Source organism: Gymnoscopelus microlampas (assembly GCF_963454915.1).
Source record: "Gymnoscopelus microlampas genome assembly, chromosome: 5".
NCBI classification, from domain to species: domain Eukaryota; kingdom Metazoa; phylum Chordata; class Actinopteri; order Myctophiformes; family Myctophidae; genus Gymnoscopelus; species Gymnoscopelus microlampas.
In genome coordinates this window covers 58,945,663-58,960,237 of record NC_139942.1, presented here as the reverse complement: position 1 = coordinate 58,960,237, position 14,575 = coordinate 58,945,663, and the positions used below count along the sequence as shown (strand labels likewise).

At 38.9% G+C, this 14,575-nt stretch overlaps 1 protein-coding gene and 1 long non-coding RNA gene across 2 annotated transcripts in view; one reads left to right on the top strand and one right to left on the bottom strand.

The window, feature by feature from the left end:
• The window catches only part of dnah9l (dynein, axonemal, heavy polypeptide 9 like), a gene marked incomplete at both ends in the record, with an annotated part of 207,600 nt that overhangs the window by 35,684 nt on the left and 157,341 nt on the right, over window positions 1-14,575 (bottom strand). Inside the window, 4 exons of the mRNA XM_084057033.1 lie at window positions 9,228-9,349; window positions 10,795-10,866; window positions 11,620-11,742; window positions 12,481-12,651. Coding sequence (XP_083913159.1) covers window positions 9,228-9,349; window positions 10,795-10,866; window positions 11,620-11,742; window positions 12,481-12,651 — 488 coding nt within the window. The remainder of the gene's footprint in view (window positions 1-9,227; window positions 9,350-10,794; window positions 10,867-11,619; window positions 11,743-12,480; window positions 12,652-14,575) is intronic.
• Window positions 3,875-4,920, top strand: LOC311046159. The gene is made up of 3 exons (XR_014600843.1): window positions 3,875-3,926; window positions 4,393-4,440; window positions 4,748-4,920. It is a non-coding gene; the product is annotated as an uncharacterized lncRNA (long non-coding RNA).

Here is a 14,575-nt window from a genome sequence, read left to right as displayed (position 1 = left end):
TCAACGTCAGTTTGACGTTGAATACTGACATGCTGTTGTCGGATATTTGACCAAACCTCAATGTCTGCCCAATGTTATTATGATAACATCCACACAACGTTGCAGTCTAACATCATCAGACGTAGATATTTGGTTGGTTTTAGGTTGTGTTGGTAACTAACCATTAACTAACGTTTGTTCAACGTATTATCCCAACGTCAGGTTGACGTCGAATACTGACATGCTTTTGTCAGATTTTTGACCAAACCTCAGTGTCTGCCCAACGTTATTATGACAACGTCCAACGTGGTTTTAGGTTGTGTTGGTAACTGACCAATAATCAACGTCTATTCAACGTATTATGCCAACGTCGTGTTGATGTAGAATACTGACATGCTATTGTCGGGTATTGTGACCAAAACCCAATGTCTGCTAAACTTCATAATGAAAAGATCTCCTCAACATTCAAACCTCATTAGATGTAGATATTTTGCTGGGTTAATGTGGCTGTTACTTAAACAAAATCCAACATAGTCTGGCTGTAGAATATGGACAATAAGTACTGAAGGTTCTGACATAGAGTAATGATCTAGCATCTGTTTAACCTGCAATAGTCCAACCAGAGCAATTGGTAGCTGTTTCATCTGTGGTTCAACAATATTCTTCCAGATGAGCTACAGGGCCACCCCATGGCCCAGAAAGGTGTTTGTGCAGTTCTATAACCCTCAGCCTTTTCCAGATAACTGAATTTGACTTTCAGACAAATACCATCAAGTTGCTCCTGGGGCACATGCCAGCATCCCACCTATAGTGAACCTGTGGCTGTATATGAGACTGATTAGCTACAGGTTTCTTTGCCAGTGTGGATTTAGAGCCAAGGCAACATGGTTAAGGCCAGTTATACCTTTTCCCTTCCGCTTTAGCAGATGTTAGTTGTCGGTGATCAGCCAGCTGCATCTTAAAGGAATGCGACCGACAGTGAGGTAGGTAGACAGCCATGTCAACTCTTTATCGTCAATAATTTGCCCTTAGTTTGCTTCAGGAGACCTTCCTTAGTTCCAGAGGGCAAATTCAGTTTCAGCTTATGGCTGCTCAAATGTTTTATGTTGAGCGCTTGGGGTGGGTGGACTGTAGGGTCCACCCCTACAGTGTCTTGCTCAGGACACTTCGCCCCGTCCAGGGCCTTTGAGGCAAACCGGGGACCTTCTGATTATCTAACCAGTAACCTATGCTGCCCTAAATAATAAACCCATATGAAAAGAAATGCATCAATACATTACAATGCATAGACACCGGCCTACCTCAAAACCAGGGTCTTCCTTAGTTGTGACATATGGAGCAAGAGTGTGTGACTGTGACACCGTTTATCATCCACACCACTATGTATGTACTACTGGGTGGACGGAAGGGCGGACAGATGGACAGACAGACAGACAGACAGACAGACAGACAGACACTTTTTTTGTTACCCTTTCAGCCTAAATGCATGACTGTACCTCATGCTGTTTACATTTCTGACTAATAAAGTAATCAATCAATCACAAAAAGTAAAATAATTGTTTGCCCTGATATGTAGTGGAGTAAAATAATAAAGTATCAAAAGATAGAAACACACAAGTGAATTTAAAAAATACAATGCTAAGTACAGTACTTGAGTAAATGTACTGATTTTCACCATTGTTCATGTTTCATAGCTGTTGCAGTTCTTTATTTTTGCATTATATTAATTGCTAATCAAATAAATGATTGAGGGAAATATTTCACTTTTTGCATTAGGCCTACAGCATAATGCCATATGACACATACAATGTAAACTGACATTTAACATAATAACATTGGGCAGACATTGAGGTTTGGTCAAATATCCGACAACAGCATGTCAGTATTTGACGTCAACCTGACGTTGGGATAATACGTTGAACAGACGTTGGTTATTGATTAGTTACCAACACAACCTAAAACCAACCAAATATCTACGTCTAATGATGTTAGACTGCAACGTTGTATGGATGTTGTCATAATAATACATTTCAAACTGGATTGTCAAATGTCTCCTCAAATCACTGAGCAGTATAGCAACGTTCTGCTCTTTCATTGGACGAATCATTGGACTTGTGGGTGGGACCACAGTTGTATAACACCAGACTGGGCGGGGCAACAGTAACTGCTGCAGGAGCCTGCAGTTTGAATTTGGAGGGAGAGAAGACAGGAAGAGATACTTGTTTGTGCATGGAGATGTTTTTTTGACCATCCCAGGACTTCTAGAATCACAATCTTTTGCACAGGTGAGTTCATAATTAATTTCCTTCTAACTTGAAATGAAATATTTGACTGTTTGTTTTTAAAATAAAGTTCTACATTCTGTTTATGACCGAGTGAGGTGATTTCTTCATATTGCAAATCAGTCATGCTTTGTTGTTTTCTTTTTCTTTTCCTTTTCTTTGCATGTTTTTGAAACTGGCAGCATTGTTTGAGTAAATCCTTTGCCCAAAATGGTTACAGTACCTGCCTTTTGTGGCAAAACAGTGGGAACTAGAAAGAGGCTATACTGCATTAACTAGATGGACTGATCCCCATTGCTTTGTGTTGGTGGCTTGGTGCTGCTGAGTTAAACATTTGAATTGCAGCTTTTAAAGCTAATGTCTTATTTTAGGTGAAGTTCTGTTGTTCATGCATGATTCATGTTTTCAGTTGGGAATGTGTGTTATTGAAGGGTAAAAGCTCACATGCCTCACAGCCTGATTTTTGTGTGAGACAGTGCTGTGTAACTAAAAATCAGGCATAAGGGTTGGTTGCATTTGAATAGCCTTGTGTAGCCTTTATCATAGTTTTGATTATATTAGCTTGTAAGACATTATTTTCAGTCTAATATTGGCCAAGCCTAACAGTAAAGCCCACCTAAAAAAAATAAACATAATAGAGGAATGTAAACACTATGTTGAAGATTGATTGGTAAGTAACCAATCCCCAACGTCTGTTCAATGTATCATGCTGACGTCATATTGACATAGAATACTGACATGCTGTTGTCAGGTATTGTAACCAAAAACCAACGTCTGCTTAACGTCATTATGCTGACGTTCACACAATGTCAAATTCTAACATCATTAAGCGTTGTTTTTTTGTTGGATTTAAGTTGTGTTGGTAAGTAACCAATACCCAACGTCTGTTCAACATATCATGCTAACGTCATATTAACATAGAATACTGACATGCTGTTGTCGGGTATTGTAACCAAAACCCAACATCTGCTTAACGTCGTTATGCTAACGTCCACACAATGTTAAGTTCTAACATCATTAAATGTTGATTTTTGTTGGTTTTAAGTTGTGTTGGTAAGTAACCAATGCCCAACATCTGTTCAACGTATCATGCTAACGTCAAATTGACAAAGAATACCGACATTCTGTTGTCGGGTATTGAGACCAAAGCCCAATGTCTTCTTAACGTTATGACGTTAACGTCTACACAACGTTAAATTCTAACGCCATTAGACGTTGATATTTTGTTGGTTTTAATTTGTGCTGTTAAGCAACTATAATACAACGTTTTCTCAAAGTTTTTTTCATTTCTGAGGAATGTAAACACTATCTATTGGTAAGCCATCTTAAGTTGAAATATTGAAGTAAGTCCTGTACAGTTGAATGGCCCAAACAGAGTGAAGAACAGTTAGTATTTTGCCATAACCGATACTTGATATACAGTAGCTGATAATGAAGTAGGTGTACTGTAGGTTTGATAGCTGTCGTTTTCGACGCTGTTCCAGCCCATATTGAATTTAAATGTCCACAGATGTTTCGGAAGGCAGAGGTAGCCTATCTAATCTGTTTTTTTGTGTGTGTGTGTGTGTGTGCGTGTGCGTGTGCGTGTGCGTGTGCGTGTGCGTGTGCTACTTCAGCTTCCAAACACCTGTGATCAAGACTTGGTGAGCCTCCACCAAGTCCGAAGTAAGTATAATATCAGGGCGTTAATTTGAGGGGTAATATGCTTTAAATTGGTTGTAATTTAAAAATATATATTGAATTAGATGATTCAGGTTTCCCACGGTAGTGACTTTCCTGGAACATTTTGAATTGAGTTATAAATTCCCACAGGGCTTTGGGCACCCTGATGATAGTTTTTTGACACAGTTAAACATAACAGGCACAGATAAACTAGTAAACATTAGTCTACAGTCAGCAGTGTAATGTAAAAGCAGTCTTATAGCGTTAATATTGAAAGGGTAGGGATGTGAAGTTTCACTCAACCAACGATTCGATATAATTCACCATACTGGGTTCACAATACAATTTCTTCTTGGGTTTTCTCTGAAGTAGTTGTGCCACGGCATGAGGCCATTGTGAGAAGTCTCTATCTTGCGTCAAGTATATTTTTCATTCATAATGTGTTGTGTATTTCTTATTTTCATGCTAGATGTGGTACATCAAGAGGTGGAAGGTCCTCTCAAGTAGAATACATCGGGTAAGTACCTCCACACTGAACTTCACTATTATTTGACAATAAAGCAACATAATTTTGATTTAAAACAAGTTTGATTTTTCACCGCTATTAAAGGCATCAGGTTAACGGCTATAAAAATGAGGCATCATATACAGTATATGAATAGTTTTGATGCGATAGCATCAATATATTCTAAAGAAGTATTTGTATAATTTATTCGTCATGTCCCTGGTGTTTAAAGACCTTAAGAGGTGTAACGATAGAATAATATCTTAGCTGTCCACTTAATATGGCATTTTCCTTCCTGTGACTTTTACCATACTCTCAGGTTGTCATGGTTGGAGACACAGGAGGTAATTCATTGGATGATGCACCCAGAAGAATGATGCCGTTCCTCATGTCACATGAATTGACACTCCAGTACAACCTTTGTTGACATCATGGCAAGAATAAGTCCCCGGGGCCTGTGTCTTTTTGACGTTGCATATGGTAAGTTAAACATTTTAATTGCCCGATGTAACTTGACCTTTCCGTTATCTTTCAAATTCAAAAAGGAGTGCTACAAAATGTTGATTATTTTTATATACGTTGGCAGTTATGCCTAAGTTCAAGAGTTTGGAATCACTGTGAAAATTAAGTAAGTACAGCCAAGACACTGATGATAATGATAAATGTAATAATAATAATAATAATAATAATAATAATAATAATAATAATAATAATAATAAGGGTAATAATAATAATAATAATAATAATAATAATAATAATAATAATGGTAATAGTAATAATAATAAGGGTAATAATAATAATAATAATAATAACTTATATTCTTCAACATTTCTGTTCATTAAATAATCCACCAAGTGCAGCAATATCTTTAAAGACCTTAGGCATTCTAGATGTCATATTCTCTAGATATCCAGGTCAAATTTCACCCCATATTTTCAGTAGAATTTGCCGTACTTTGAGACTGGTTTGTATAAAACTTCTCATGAACCTTACGGTATAGCTGTTCCCAACATAGGATTTAGATCAAGCAATTGTGATGGCCCTTCCATCAGAGACAGTACTCATATCTGCAAACTCAGTTAATTTCAAAATCATAATTTCTCACTGATTCCAAACTTTTGAACAGATATCTGTCAGTCAATAAAGATGTTTCATAATGTAAAAATCAAGTTAGAGTTATTAAAATAGCTTATTCCTGTCATTTATCTTTAGGGGAACTAAAGAAGAATGCAACCCTCAACAAATTAAACAGAATGATGCAGAGAAGACTCTCCAAGTGATTTACGGGAGCTCAGTGTTATTTCTCTCTCTTTTTAACGTTTTTGCCCTTGGTGCATATGTTATAGACATGCCTCAAAGAATGCACTTCATTGTTTTTATTGATTTGTACTGTTTAGTTATTTTAAAGTTTCACAAATGGAATCATTTTCCTACAAAGGCACTTTGGGCTCTGAACCTATTCACCAAACCTGTAACTGTTTGGACAACAATATGACTTGTAATTTCTGTTTGTTTATACTACCTATTCAAATGTGCCAATTACAAGTTTAAAAAATATATAATAATGTTGTTTTATTAAACTTTGTCAAATAATATTGTCTGATATTGTATTTTCACCTTGGTAAAACTTGACACTGAAACAAGATGTAATTTGTTGTTGTTTGTCTGACGTCGTGATGATGAGATATCGACGTCAAAATGACGTCTGGAAGATGTCCTGTTCCCACCGCCCACTCAGTGGGCACAGGAGACGTTATTTTAACATTGATATCTTGTCATTTTATTCTCAACTAAAATACAACGTGATTACAACGTTAGAAATATGTCATATTTTGATTGTACTCTAACGTTGAGCCAATGTTGTACTATGACGTCAACCCGATATAAATTTTCAGCTAAAATACAACTTGTCAGTTTATGACGTCAGACAAACGTTAGGTTATGACGTCAGACAAACTTTCATTTACAACTAAAATACAACTTGTATCCAACGTTGGGAGTCTAACCTTTAATCAACGTCTACATAACATCAGAGATTGACGTTAAATCAACGTTAGTTTAAGATGTCAAACCAACGTCAGTTTATGACGTCAGACAAACGTTAGGTTATGACGTCAGACAAACTTTCATTTGCAACTAAAATACAACTTGTATCCAACGTTGGGAGTCTAACCTTTAATCAACGTCTACATAACATCAGAGATTGACGTTAAATCAACGTTAGTTTAAGATGTCAAACCAACGTCAGTTTATGACGTCAGACAAACGTTAGGTTATGACGTCAGACAAACTTTCATTTGCAACTAAAATACAACTTGTATCCAACGTTGGGAGTCTAACCTTTAATCAACGTCTACATAACATCAGAGATTGACGTTAAATCAACGTTAGTTTAAGATGTCAAACCAACATCAGTTTATGACGTCAGACAAACGTTAGGTTATGACGTCAGACAAACTTTCATTTACAACTAAAATACAACTTGTATCCAACGTTGGGAGTCTAACCTTTAATCAACGTCTACATAACATCAGAGATTGACGTTAAACCAACGTCAGGTTATGACGTCAGACAAACTTTCATTTACAACAAAAATACAACTGGTATCCAACGTTGGGAGTCCAACCTTTAATCAACGTCTACATAACATCAGAGATTGACGTTACATCAATGTTAGTTTAGGATGTCAAACCAACGTCAGGTTATGACGTCTAAACAACGTTGGGTTATGACGTCTAACCAACGTTGGGTTATGACGTCAGACAAACTTTCATTTACAACCAAAATCCAACGGTCATCCAACGTTGGAGTACAACGTTGGGACAACGTTGTACTGACGTCGCGTGTCAGCTGGGTAGTGTCATCAGCAAACAAACAAAACACAGCTAATTTGTTCAATATTTCACAAACATCATTAATGTACATAATGAACAGCTTTGGGCCAAGTACAGAGCCTTGTGGGACTCCATATGTAATTTTGTTCTTGTCAGAATCAACACTGTTCATATGCACATACTGACGTCTGTCGTTTAGATCACTCTTTAGCCGTGCATTAGCGCTTCCTCTGACAGCATATCTTTACTTTTTTTTCCAAAAGCAGTCCATGATGAATGACATCAAATGCCTTTCTCAAGTCAATAAATACCCCTACTATTCACTAACTGTATATTCACTAAATACCCCTACTGTATATTCACTAAATACCCCTACTGTATATTCATTAAATACCCCTACTGTATATTCACTAAATACCCTACTGTATATTCATTAAATACCCTACTGTATATTCACTAAATACCCTACTGTATATTCACTAAATACCCCTACTGTATATTCACTAAATACCCTACTGTATATTCACTAAATACCCCTACTGTATATTCACTAAATACCCTACTGTATATTCATTAAATACCCTACTGTATATTCACTAAATACCCTACTGTATATTCACTAAATACCCCTACTGTATATTCATTAAATACCCTACTGTATATTCACTAAATACCCTACTGTATATTCATTAAATACCCTACTGTATATTCACTAAATACCCTACTGTATATTCACTAAATACCCCTACTGTATATTCACTAAATACCCTACTGTATATTCATTAAATACCCTACTGTATATTCACTAAATACCCTACTGTATATTCACTAAATACCCCTACTGTATATTCATTAAATACCCTACTGTATATTCACTAAATACCCTACTGTATATTCATTAAATACCCTACTGTATATTCACTAAATACCCTACTGTATATTCACTAAATACCCCTACTGTATATTCATTAAATACCCTACTGTATATTCACTAAATACCCTACTGTATATTCACTAAATACCCTACTGTATATTCATTCACTAAATACCCCTACTGTATATTCACTAAATACCCTACTGTATATTCACTAAATACCCTACTGTATATTCACTAAATACCCTACTGTATATTCACTAAATACCCTACTGTATATTCACTAAATACCCCTACTGTATATTCATTAAATACCCTACTGTATATTCACTAAATACCCTACTGTATATTCATTAAATACCCTACTGTATATTCACTAAATACCCTACTGTATATTCACTAAATACCCCTACTGTATATTCACTAAATACCCCTACTGTATATTCACTAAATACCTGTATACTAGGTAGGTCATACGGTCAGGTCTCAGAGGGACAGACAGTAGGTAGTTATAGGTAGGTAGGAAGGTAGTAGGTAGGGTACAGTAGGACAGACAGTAGGTAGGACAGACAGTAGGTAGTTATAGGTAGGTAGGTAGGTAGTAGGTAGGGTACAGTAGGACAGACAGTAGGTAGAACAGACAGTAGGACAGTAGGATACCTCAGAGCGTAGGTCATACGGTCAGGTCTCAGAGGGACAGACAGTAGGTAGGACAGACAGTAGGACAGTAGGATACCTCAGAGCGTAGGTCATACGGTCAGGTCTCAGAGGGACAGACAGTAGGTAGGACAGACAGTAGGACAGTAGGATACCTCAGAGCGTAGGTCATACGATCAGGTCTCAGAGGGACAGACAGTAGGTAGGACAGACAGTAGGACAGTAGGATACCTCAGAGCGTAGGTCATACGGTCAGGTCTCAGAGGGACAGACAGTAGGTAGGACAGACAGTAAGACAGACACTAGGTAGGACAGACAGTAGGACAGTAGGATACCTCAGAGCGTAGGTCATACGGTCAGGTCTCAGAGGGACAGACAGTAGGTAGTTATAGGTAGGTAGGTAGTAGGTATGGTACAGTATAGGTAGGTCATACCTCAGAGCGTAGGTCATACGGTCAGGTCTCAGAGCTCTCATCATGATAAGTTTCTGCAGAGACGTCTTGGTTTTCCATTCCTGAGGAAACTTCTCCTTCTCTGGACACTCTGACTCTACAACCTAATTATAATATTATGAATATATGAATATTAATAATGTTAATAACAACCTTATTATAATAATATGAATATATGAATATTAATAATGTTAATAACAACCTTATTATAATAATATGAATATTAATAATGTTAATAACACTCTGACTCTACAACCTTATTATGAATATATGAATATTAATAATGTTAATAACACTCTGACTCTACAACCTAATTATAATATTATGAATATATGAATATTAATAATGTTAATAACACTCTGACTCTACAACCTTATTATAATAATAATAATAATAATAACTAGAAAAAGTGCTCCTCGGAGCACAACTCTCCGCTGTTGGGAATGTTGGGAATGTTCTATCTGTATAAGTGTCCTATCCGTCCTGTCTGTATAAGTGTCCTATCCCTCCTGTCTGTATAAGTGTCCTATCCGTCCTGTCTATGTAAGTGTCCTATCCGTCCTGTCTATGTAAGTGTCCTATCCGTCCTGTCTGTGTAAGTGCCCTATCCGTCCTGTCTGTGTAAGTGTCCTATCCAATTGTTACAGTATCCGCCATTTCTCAACCATTTCGTGATTGTTCCTGTCTTACCTCACTCTTACCAGACTTGTGTTGGGAATGTTGGGAATGTTGTAATTCTTATGTTCTAACTGTCCTATCCATCCTGTCTGTATAAGTGTCCGATCCGTCCTGTCTGTATAAGTGTCCTATCCGTCTGTATAAGTGTCCTATCCGTCTTGTCTGTATAAGTGTCCTATCCGTCCTGTCTATGTAAGTGTCCTATCCCTCCTGTCTGTGTAAGTGTCCTATCCCTCCTGTCTGTATAAGTGTCCTATCCGTCCTGTCTGTATACTGTAAGTGTCCTATCCGTCCTGTCTGTATACTGTAAGTGTCCTATCCGTCCTGTCTGTGTAAGTGTCATATCCCTCCTGTCTATGTAAGTGTCCTATCCGTCCTGTCTGTGTAAGTGTTCTATCCGTCCTGTCTGTATAAGTGTCCTATCCGTCCTGTCTGTATAAGTGTCCTATCCGTCCTGTCTGTATAAGTGTCCTATCCGTCCTATCCGTCCTGTCTGTGTACTGTAAGTGTCCTATCCGTCTGTGTAAGTGTCATATCCCTCCTGTCTATATAAGTGTCCTATCTGTCCTATCTGCCAATTATGTATCAGCCATGCAGCCATTTCGTGATGGTTCCTGTCTTACCTCACTTTGACAGTGGCAAAGACACTGTCAAAGTGACGGCATGTATTTATACAGTATTTCACCGTATTGTCACGTGTCACGTGAGGCTTGACCAATCGGTGTGTCATATTTAGAAAGTGAAAACAATACTCTCCTGCGGAGAGTAATAATAATAATAATAATAATAATAATACTTATATGATAAATAATACATAAATAATAATATATATATATATATAATATTCATAAGAATAAGGAGGAGGAAACACCTTCTTCCAGCGTTTAGGAGAACCCTCTATGTCTCTGTCCAGACCTCTGAACTCCTCTGTGAAACTCATGGTCTGTAGAGGAGAGACAACTATCACTGTGTGTTTAAGGAATCAGAATCAGAATCAGGTTTATTGTCACATCACAGGTTTACAAGGTAAAAAGTGGGTGAAATTCATTTTTGTACATCATTCCCATCGCAACGTTAATTTCCATAGAAAGAAGAGTGGGGAGAGAGAAGAAGAAGAGGGGTGGGGGGCAAGTGGTAAGGAGATCGAACAAGAGAACAATAGAAGGCCAAACAAGTTATCTACATATTTACAAAGTACCTGAGATAAAGAAACAAACTAAGGTGCCTGAGCATAGCAGCAATGTATGTATACTGTGCATGATACTGTATACTTATAGACGTTAAGGTGCTTAGAGAGAAAAAAAAAGCACAATAAAAAAAAACAAAAAAAGTTTGTGCATTATACATGGGATTAAGGTGCAAAGGGTCAGTGCATGCCCTGGTATAATCCGCAAGTAGCTCCATGAGGGAGAGCAACAAAAAAAAGTAATTTGTACCTGGTGTAGTCTACAGGTATGTCCGAGGGGGAGCTAAGTCCAAGTCATTTGTCCCTGGTATAATCCACAGGTGTGTTCAGGAAGAGCCAGAAAAGTCTGCGACCAGCTGGGCAGTACCGCCTGTTGTCAGGCTGCTGAAGAGGGCTCATGCCTCATTCAGCATTCTGACAGCAGCCGGGTTAAAACTACTCCAGAACCTGGTGGTGTGTGTGTGTGTGTGTGTGTGTGTGTGTGTGTGTGTGTGTGTGTGTGTGTAGTACCTTAATGGCGCTCCAGGAGGTGTTGGATAGGAAGTCAACGGGCGTGGCATAGGTGTGTTCAACGTTGAAACGCAACAGGAAGTCCAGCTCTCTCATGTCAATGTCTTTACTGAGCAGCAGCAACTGCAGGGACACGCACGCACACACGCACGCACACACGCACACACGCACACACACACACACACACACACACACACACACACACACACACACACACATTACATTACATTACATCAGGGGTCTTCAACCTTTTCAGGCCAAGGACCCCCTAGCTGAGAGAGCGATGAAGCAGGGACCCCCTATACATATTGTACAAAATTGTGTTGCAGATTAAACCTTTTCATAGATTTCATCAGTGTTTATTTCACTTAAACCCTCAATACTTGGTAATCTTGATCGTTCGCTTTGTACTTGATCTGCTCTTTTTTCCCTCTACACCAAATCCCTATTCCCCTCAGAATAGGGATTTTAGGGTTGAAGTGGTTAATGTAAAAAAAAAATAATAATAATCCTATCACACAAAGATTGGATGGCCCCCCTGTAGTAACTCTGAGGACCCCCTAGGGGTCCCGGACCCCCTGTTGAAGACCCCTGCATTACATTACAGTCATTTAGCAGACGCTTTTATCCAAAGAGACTTACAATAAGTGCATTCAACATAGATAGGGAACTAAACTACTAATCACCAGAAGTCTGAAGTGCATTCTGTTCTAAAACAAGCAACTAAGAGTATACCTCGCGCTAAACACACACACACACACACACACACACACACACACACACACACACGCACGTACACACACGTGCGCACACACACGCATTAAAACATCAGATCTACGAGCGTGTGTGTTTTCCACTCACCTGGAATGCCAGCTGAGCAGTGAAGGTGAGCTTGTCTCTCTCAAACAGCCCTCTGCTGATGTAGTTAAAGGTGTTGAAGGTGATGGTGTCTATGAGGGTGTTCACTCTGCTCTGCACATCGTCACAGGCCGGGGCAACCTCCACCGCCTTGTGGAACACCACATTGAAGGCCTGACAAAAAAACACCACTTTAGACTAGAGCCTTGAGGAACACCTGATAAAAACACACTGGTTTAGACTACAGCGTTGAGGAACACCTGATAAAAACACACTGGTTTAGACTACAGCCTTGAGGAACACCTGATAAAAACACACTGGTTTAGACTACAGCCTTGAGGAACACCTGATAAAAACACACTGGTTTAGACTAGAGCCTTGAGGAACACCTGATCAAAACACACTGGTTTAGACTAGAGCCTTGTGGAACACCTGACAAATAATAATATAATAAACTTTATTTATTTATTCAGATCTTTTCTAAAACAAATAATTGATATAAAAACATATACAAGATGATTCAACAACAGAATTAAAAACAAATACAAAAACATTAAAGGAGCACTTCACACATTGTCAACCTTATGTTCACATAATTGGTCCTCACTAATGTTCATTATAAGATGGTTTCTGAACTCTGAGACACACACCTTTTACCATATTATAATGACCTGAACACTGAGACACACACCTTTTACCATATTATAATGACCTGAACACTGAGACACACACCTTTTACCATATTATAATGACCTGAACACTGAGACACACACCTTTTACCATATTATAATGACCTGAACACTGAGACACACACCTTTTACCATATTATAATGACCTGAACACTGAGACACACACCTTTTACCATATTATAATGACCTGAACACTGAGACACACACCTTTTACCATATTATAATGACCTGAACACTGAGACACACACCTTTTACCATATTATAATGACCTGAACACCAGGTAATACATCACATGCATAGACATAGTCAACTAGTGTTTACCTTCAGGCTGAACTGGTACATGGGAACAGAGTTATAGGGTTTAATGGGGTTAGGGTTATGGTTTAATGAGGGTTAGGGGGTTAATACCTTCAGGCTGAACTGGTACATGGGGTTAGGGGGTTAGGGTACATGGGGTTAGGGTTATAGGGTTTAATGAGGGTTAGGGGGTTAATACCTTCAGGCTGAACTGGTACATGGGGTTAGGGGGTTAGGGTACATGGGGTTAGGGTTATAGGGTTTAATGAGGGTTAGGGGTTAATACCTTCAGGCTGAACTGGTACATGGGGTTAGGGGGTTAGGGTACATGGGGTTAGGGTTATAGGGTTTAATGAGGGTTAGGGGTTAATACCTTCAGGCTGAACTGGTACATGGGGTTAGGGGGTTAGGGTACATGGGGTTAGGGTTATAGGGTTTAATGAGGGTTAGGGGTTATGGTTTAATGAGGGTTAGGGGTTAATACCTTCAGGCTGAACTGGTACATGGGGTTAGGGGGTTAGGGTACATGGGGTTAGGGTTATAGGGTTTAATGAGGGTTAGGGGTTATACCTTCAGGCTGAACTGGTACATGGGGTTAAGGGGTTAGGGTACATGGGGTTAGGGTTATAGGGTTTAATGAGGGTTAGGGGTTAATACCTTCAGGCTGAACTGGTACATGGGGTTAGGGGGTTAGGGTACATGGGGTTAGGGTTATAGGGTTTAATGAGGGTTAGGGGTTAATACCTTCAGGCTGAACTGGTACATGGGGTTAGGGGGTTAGGGTACATGGGGTTAGGGTTATAGGGTTTAATGAGGGTTAGGGGTTAATACCTTCAGGCTGAACTGGTACATGGGGTTAGGGGGTTAGGGTACATGGGGTTAGGGTTATAGGGTTTAATGAGGGTTAGGGGTTATGGTTTAATGAGGGTTAGGGGTTAATACCTTCAGGCTGAACTGGTACATGGGGTTAGGGGGTTAGGGTACATGGGGTTAGGGTTATAGGGTTTAATGAGGGTTAGGGGTTATACCTTCAGGCTGAACTGGTACATGGGGTTAAGGGGTTAGGGTACATGGGGTTAGGGTTATAGGGTTTAATGAGGGTTAGGGGTTAA